Source organism: Gekko japonicus, unplaced genomic scaffold (assembly GCF_001447785.1).
Source record: "Gekko japonicus isolate JY-2015 unplaced genomic scaffold, Gekko_japonicus_V1.1 scaffold704, whole genome shotgun sequence".
In the NCBI taxonomy this organism is placed as follows: Eukaryota; Metazoa; Chordata; class Lepidosauria; order Squamata; family Gekkonidae; genus Gekko; species Gekko japonicus.
In genome coordinates this window covers 777,372-785,195 of record NW_015170913.1, presented here as the reverse complement: position 1 = coordinate 785,195, position 7,824 = coordinate 777,372, and the positions used below count along the sequence as shown (strand labels likewise).

General features: G+C 47.0%; 1 protein-coding gene across 1 annotated transcript in view; it reads right to left on the bottom strand.

The window, feature by feature from the left end:
- Nucleotides 1-6,726, bottom strand: part of LOC107116733 (protein tweety homolog 2-like) — an 89,867-nt gene extending 83,141 nt beyond the window's left edge. The window contains exon 1 of the mRNA XM_015418714.1: nt 6,522-6,726. Coding sequence (XP_015274200.1) covers nt 6,522-6,653 — 132 coding nt within the window. The 5' untranslated portion in view covers nt 6,654-6,726. The remainder of the gene's footprint in view (nt 1-6,521) is intronic.
- Between the last annotated feature and the right edge of the window lie 1,098 nt (nt 6,727-7,824).

Genomic DNA, 7,824 nt, shown 5'->3' with positions numbered 1-7,824 from the left:
AGAGGTACTTTTCTCCCTTTCTCACAATACAAGAACTCATGGGCACTCAATGAAATTGCTGAGCAGTCGGGTTAGAACGGATAAAAGGAAGTACTTCTTCACCCAAAGTGTGATTAACACATGGAATTCACTGCCACAGGAAGTGGTGGCGGCTACAAGCATGGATGGTTTCAAAAGGGAATTAGATAAGCATATGGAGCAGAGGTCCATCAGTGGCTATTAGCCACAAGGTATAGATAGGGGCTCTGGGGCAAGTGATGCTCTGTCTTCTTGGTGCTGGGGGGGGGGGTCAACAGTGGGAGGGCTTCTAATGTCCTGGCCCCACTGGTGGACCTCCTGATGGCACCTGGTATTTCTGGCCACTGTTTGACACAGAGTGTTGGACTGGATGGGCCTTTGGCCTGATCCAACATTGGCGTCTCTTATGTTCTTATGTAAACTGGAGCCTGTTTCGCCACGGTGGGCAATGAAGCTCGGTTCAGACAAAGGAAGGAAACCCTTCGCAGGCCTTTGTGAAGCTCGGTTCAGACAAAGGAAGGAAACCCTTCGCAGGCCTTTGTGAGGAACTCATTGGGGCCAGTCTGGCTAGGGTTACCAGCTCCAGGTAGGGAGATTTCTAGAGATTTTCTGGTAGAATCTGTGGAAGCCAGGGTTTGGGGAAGGGAGAGGCCTCAGCTGAACAGAATGCCATAAAGCCCACCTTCCAAAGGAGTTCAGTTATGATATCTGGGGATCTTCAGGCTCCACCTGGAGGTTGACTACCCTAGGCGTAGCCATCAGTGCTTCAGAGCAGGGTCTCTGAGATCCATTTCTTACTGTAGAAGCTGAGTGGGTGATTTTGGACCAGATCACAGACTTTCAGCCTAACCTACCTCACAGGGCTGTTGTACAAGTCAAAAGGGGGAGAGGAGAATGATGTTACCTGCTTTGGTCCCCATTGCAGAGAAAAACCAATTTCCCCCTGGAAAACCAGTGTTGCCAATCTCCAGGTGAAGACTGGAGATCACTCAGAATTACAACTGCTCTCCAGATGGCAGAGATCAGTTCCCCTGGAGAAAATGGCGAACTCCATGTCCTTATACCCTGCTGAGATGGCCTCATTATGACAGCCAATGTGACGTGGCAGTCAGGGCTTCAGAGTACAGTGGAGGCTGCAGGTGGGGGGAGATGGAAAGCTGAAGAGTGAGGGGGAAATAAAGGTAGGTTGATAATTGGCTGGGAAGGAGATAGGGTTGCCAAATCAAGGTAGGAAATTCCTGGAGATTTGAGGAATGGAACCTGGAGAGGCTGAGGTTTGAAGAGGGGTGGGATCTCAGACAGGTACAATGCCATAGACGCCACCCTCCAAACCAGCCATTCCCTCCTGGGGAACCATTATTGCCAATCTCCAGGTGAGGGGTGGCGATCACAGAATTACAACTGATATCCAGGAGGGAGGGCAGAAGTCAGCTGCAGTCAGAGGGGCAGATCACAGTACGTTGATAGTTAGTGGTACCCCAACGGGGCTAACTTGAAGATGCCATCATAACCACTCAAGACCATCTTGTTTATTGAAAGCACTTTATTACTGTTGTTATTGTTATTGTTATGATTTTACTGTTTTATTGGATTTTATGCATGGGCTTTCGCCCCTTGTAAGCCGCCCTGAGCCCGCTTGCGGGGAGGGTGGGGTAAAAATGTCTAAATATATAAATAAATTAAATAAATAAAAATAAATAGTTGGGAAGCAGGATTTTTGCTCACAAGACTCCACAGCTTAGAGGGAGCAATAGAGGGTGCCCAACTGTAGAAATGACCCCACAGAGACCTGTGTGCTACATTTTCTGGCCCACATTGTGTGACCTTGGACACCAGGTATTGTGTAACATAAGGTATGTGAGACTTTACTTCTACATTTATGCCTTTCTATTGTTGTTGTTCAGTCGCCCAGTCAAGTCTGACTCTTCGTGACCCCATGGACCAGATCATGCCAGGCCTTCCTGTCTTCCGCCATCCTCTGAAGTTTGCTCAATTTCATGTTCGTTACATCGGTGACACTGTCTAACCATCTCATCCTTTGCTGTCCCCTTCTTCTTTGACCTTCAATCTTTCCCAGCATCAGGGTCTTTTCCAGTGAGTGCTCCCTTCTCATTTGGTGACCTTTCTATTACATACTCCTAATATGTACTTAACCTGCTTCCAGCCTATGCATTCGCTACACATCACATCTTTCTAGAACTCGTATTGCTTTCACAACGAGCTTTACTGCTAGTATTATTATAAAGGCCATGAGTACACCCACAGTCGACTTCCTACAGGTCAAGATTAAAACATTCCTGTGTTTCCTTTTCCAAACTGAAGCTCTGTTCAATTCCATTAGTTTGTCTGCTTGGGATACCACCAACAGATTGGCTGCAATTATGTCCCTATAAGTGCTGCATCCTACTACTTTGACTCTTCCCCCTCCAGATCTGTCAATACCATTACCTACTTTTGCTGTCTGCAGTGCTAGCTCTTGGCATATCAGAGATGAGCATGTCTCAGCCACATGGGGAACTACTTTAAGTCCTGGATTCAATTAGCCCAGTTTGGAATCAGCATGCCTGCCAGCATCATTTGAAAGCTTTCACCCACAAACAACATCCAGTGGACACAGGATTTTGAAATAGGCAAACAGAGGTGTCAGGGATAGAATTACACACTGGAACTCATTATGATAGTACCATGGTCAAAGACAGCTATTTATCATGTAGCAGCTGACAAAATGCAGCATACAAAGTATAAGCAGGATATGATCCGCTAGATGTGATTTTAAATCTGGGCTGCCAACAGCCACAAGAAAAATAGTTTTGGGGAGGAGACAGGTAATAACCAGCTTCTATAAGGCTTTTCCTGATGTTAATCAGAAAATTGGAAAACTGATTCACTATGCCATGGAAAGAGGCTGCTTCTTAACATGTACCTGACATGTAAGAAGTGTGTCTACATGAGCAAAACTGTTTTAACATTTAAAATGCACATGGACATAAGTGGGGAAAGACTGAGCATCCATCTATGCTTGTAAGTCTGATAAAAGTGAAAAGTAACATTTCCCATCTTTCAGAGCATGAATACATCCTTGTTAGCTGAGTATCAATGCCCCAGCATGTAGGAAGCAATCTGGATATGCAAGCCATATGAGGAAAGGTTTTATAAAATGCAGCAAAAGGAACAGAGACCCCAGAATTACTAGCAATTGTTGCTAAGTAATTGCAGGTCCAGTTCTAAAGGCAGAGAGCACATTACATTGCTTGCTAGTTGAATTTTAGATGAGGTCAGAGATTTCAGTAACATTTTTAAAAATCTCATCAATATAGACTGTTAGGTGTTCAGCATGTAAAAAAAACCCTACACACATCAACAGTTCTGCCCATTTTAGTTTTTATATGCATGTTCCTGAGTTTAATCCATAAATCTGTCTATATTGTCACAACTTGAATATATATGTATCTGAAACTGAACTGAAACCACAAGCAATGTGATATGTATTGAGAGAGCAGTATTATGACAGGCATCACTAACATTTTAAACTGGGAATAATTGGGGAGGGGGAGTTTTTCAGACATGGAAAGACAGTTTTCACCAGTCATAAAAGTTGCCTAGAGAACAGCATATTTTATATGGAGCCAGAAAGTAGAACATCTTGGAGGAGCATGCCTTACCAGCCACTGCCTACCTACAGCTAACGGGCAGTATCTTTTGGTCATCTATTACATGCCCTGCTTTAAAATAATACATACCCATCATGTACCTTGTGTGTGAGACAGATGAATCCAGTTCAAGGATAGATATATACTTGTGGGTAGTGACCAATAAACAAGGACACACATGCATAACTTGAGGCAGGAACCAGAGAACGAACTGTCGTGCTCTGTCCACCTCCTAGTCCTTATGACTAGAACAGCTTTCCTACACAGCAATATATCGCTTCTTCAAGTGGAGGAAGATTATCTGGGAACAGGCCAGGCCTATCAGGTTCAACCCTCCCCAGTAATACTATCCAGGGATTCTTCACTTAGCATATTTTCCCTGAGTTTTTAGCCTTGTAAAAGACCTATGCATTCTCTGTAGTGCTAAAGAGATATCTGATCAACTACTGGCTTGTATCTGTTTAATCAGAGGCATCCATGTTTGTTTCTTCCCAGAAGATCAAAGGTGGAACCCAATACTAGCTCCACTCAATTGATTCAAGACTGCCTAGCATTCAACACAGGAAGTAGAATGTGGCTTTGAGAACAAGGCCTGAAACACTTCTTTCTCCCTCCATCCCCTGTCCAACATCCAGAGTACTGAACAGTTCTGGAGAATTAAAAAACTTGCACACTGTTTTGTGTGTGCGTGGGGGGGGGTTCCTAATGAAAGGGTATTATACAGTTTTTGTTTGAACTATTTGATCATTTTGGTTAATCTTCTAATTTATTTATTTATTATCAAATTTATACCCCGCCCTCCCCGCAAAGTGGGCTCAATAAATTGATACTGAGATGTGTAATGGTCACTTCAGACGCAATGGTATGCTTTGCCCAACACATGCCTGAATCTGCCTGATCCCATGGCTAAAACAGCTGATCCAGGTATCCTCCACAGTTTAGAGAGGCAGACTGCTTTACAAACTTTCAGAAGTCATTAAAGTCCCACTTAAGTAATCAAGACTCCTGCAGTTGTTACAGAGGTTGTCAACTCTGGATCACTGCCAGTTACAAATAAATAGAGGTGAGGAAAAAGCCTCTGATTGCCCAATAAAACACATCAAATGGTAGCCTGCGATAATCATGCCAACGAAGCCCCAGAAGGAGGTCAAGTTCTTAGTATCACATGAAATTTCTGGCTCACAAAATCATACACCTCTCAGGTACATATGCACAAGAAATCCACAAATTCAAAAAGCTTCAAGTATCCGCTGCCAAGGATGTTCTGATTTTACAAAGTCTCTTTTGGCAAGCTTGTTAGGTCCCCTTGTGCTCTCCCTTCCTTCTCTTGCATTAGCACACAGCTCCCTGAATAAAAAATCCAGCTTATAATAGAAAGAGGACAATAAAACATTTTGCTTTACTTAGTGACTTGGCTTTTACACTGCATTTGATAACATGCAGAGAGGCAGTTTTCTGCTCCAGAATACAAACGGCAAATACAGAGAAATAACAAAACTCTGTCATCATAGCCATTATAGAAGCAAAGCAGTTTCTAGGAACCAAGGATGACACAGTCCCAAAATAGAAATTTCAAAATACAGAAACAAAGTTTATTCTAAATGGCCAGGGTATATCTCTTAGCACGCCACTAATTAATAGAGGTTAATGGGAGCATTATTTACAGGGTTCACACTGGGATACGCAAGGGATTTGAAGACAGACAGGGGATTCAGCTAATGAAAAACTGGGTAAAGGTTTTTTACCATATCATAAAAGGTAAAGGTTCCCCTGCTTGAAAGCCAGTCGAATCCGACTCTAGGGTTGCGGTGCTCATCTCCGTTTCAAAGCCGAAGAGCCAGCGCTGTCCGAAGACGTTTCCGTGGTCATGTGGCCGGCATGACTAAACACCAAAGCGCACGGAACGCTGTTACCTTCCCACCGAAGTGGTACCTATTTATCTACTTGCAATTTCTTGCTTTTGAACTGCTAGGTTGGCAGGAGCTGGAACTAGAGACCGGAGCTCACTCCGTCATGCGGCACCCGGGTCTCGAACTGCATACACCCAGATAAACGGTGGTTTGAGACAGGAGACAATTGAATGAAAGAGCCACCAAGGAAGCCCAATGGAAAATGCTCCATTCACACGTAGAAGAACAGATAAAATCACAGCCTTCAGAAACACACCTTGTTATTTAAATTCCTCAAAATATGTCCAATGGCCCCTCAGTAGCAAACGCAGATCACTCAGGAACTTGGATCTTCTTTAAGTACACTCACATGAGCACAAGACTCTGGGGTGTATTCTAGGGTACACCTTGGATCATGGGGGGGGGGGGGGGGGGGGGACTGGAAAAGGGCCAGTGGGACCAGAGGCCCTGCTGGAGACTTAAATTCTGGCCGGCAGGCTGCTTTATTTTGGGGGTCCTGAAGGACAGTGGGGGCAAACAGGGGTGCTGCACCAGTGCGGGGAGAAACGGCATTAGGCAGCAAATCACGCCGTGCTCACGAGAACACACCGTGAGGATTTCCACAGCCGACAAAAGCCATTTGGGGAACAAAGAGGGCAGTGAGTTCCCACCAATGGTAGAGAGGGCATGCCGAGGAGGGGGGGGGGAGATCCTGCTAGGCTCTGGAGAGGGGTCGCCTCAGTGGGCAAGACTGCGATGGGCGGCCCAGACCGCCACGAAGGGCAAAGCCACGCAGGGTCTCACTCAGCCCACCCTTCGCACAAGCTCCGCCGGCGACCGGGAGGGCTTGCCTAGGGGCGAGGATGACGCAAAGCGCTGTACTGTAGGCAAGGTCAGCCCCATAGTGGAGGAAGGGGAGCCAGCTGTTACAAGGGAAACGTGGCTCGGGCGAGCGAAAGCGTACCTGCTGGTAGTCCGGGTCCTTCGGCCGGAAGGCGCTGGACACGGGATGCAGGCTGAGGCTCAAGTGGGGGAGCCCGTGCAGCCAGGACGCCCACCAAGGCGCCAGGTAATCGGCACGCGCCGCCGGCAGCATCGCTCCCTCGTCCTCTTCCCGCAGCTGCCGGCGCCCGAACCAGCCGCGCGCTCCCGGCTCTGCCCCGCCACCGCGGCCGCCTCCCCGAGAGCTCTCGCTACGCCCCGCCCCTTCTGTCCTCGGAGCCGCCGGGAGAGGAAGGGCTCGGAGAGCGCGGAGCCTCCCAGGCCACGTATCGGTGCCCCCTGCAGGATGCACGAGCGGCGTGCTGATTCTTCTGAATGGGCTGGCTATATCCCTCCCACGAGGTGGGTTTCCATCCGTCATAGCAGCATCCGGGGCATCCGGTCTAAGTCTTTGTTTGTTTGTTTTAGTACTGCCTTCCTTGAGCAATGCTCAGGTACAAAAATTAGTCACCGCACTATCTCCCACTCCAGGGTCTCTGACTTCATGCATTCTCCCTTGCGTGCCCCTTTACATATGAAGCTTTGTACTGAATCGGACATGAGGGTCAGTATTGTCAACTCTGTCTGGCATTGGCTGTCCAGGGTCTCAGATAACTTGGCATATAAGTATGATGGGGGCAGAGTTAAGCATAAGAGATGCTGGATCAGACCCGTGGTCCAGATAATTCACCATTGTTTCACACAGTGCTCAGTTGCTCTGATGGGCCTACAAAGCAGAGCATAGAGTCCACAGCCTTCCCCTGATGTCGCCTCCATAGAGTGGCTGAGTCTGAGCTAAGAAATTCCTGGAGATTTGGGTGTGGAGATGGGGGAGGACAGGGTTTAAGGAAGGGAGGGACCTGAACAGACTACAATGTAATAGAGTCCACCCTCCAAAGCAGCCATTTTATCCAGTTGTAAGAGATCTCCAGGCCCCACCTGAAGGCTGGCAACCCTATGCAGCCTTCTAGCTCTTATAATCAGGGGCTTACTGCCTCCAGATTTGGAGATTCGCCTTGGTCATCATCATGGCTAATGGAAACTGATGGACCTATCCTAATTCACGCTGTTGAAAGGTACTGGATCATTTTAGCTGGAGATTCCAAGAGTTCAACCTGGGACCTTCTGCATGTAAGGCAGATGCTATACCACTGGAACTTGCTCTGGGAAAATGTGGGTGTTGCTACTTTTGTCTTTTCCTTCATCCTCTGCCCCAGTCTTTAGGTTAACCCTCATTTCCAACTGTATCCCAAGTTTTAAGAACCTGTAACAGAACCTACCCATGT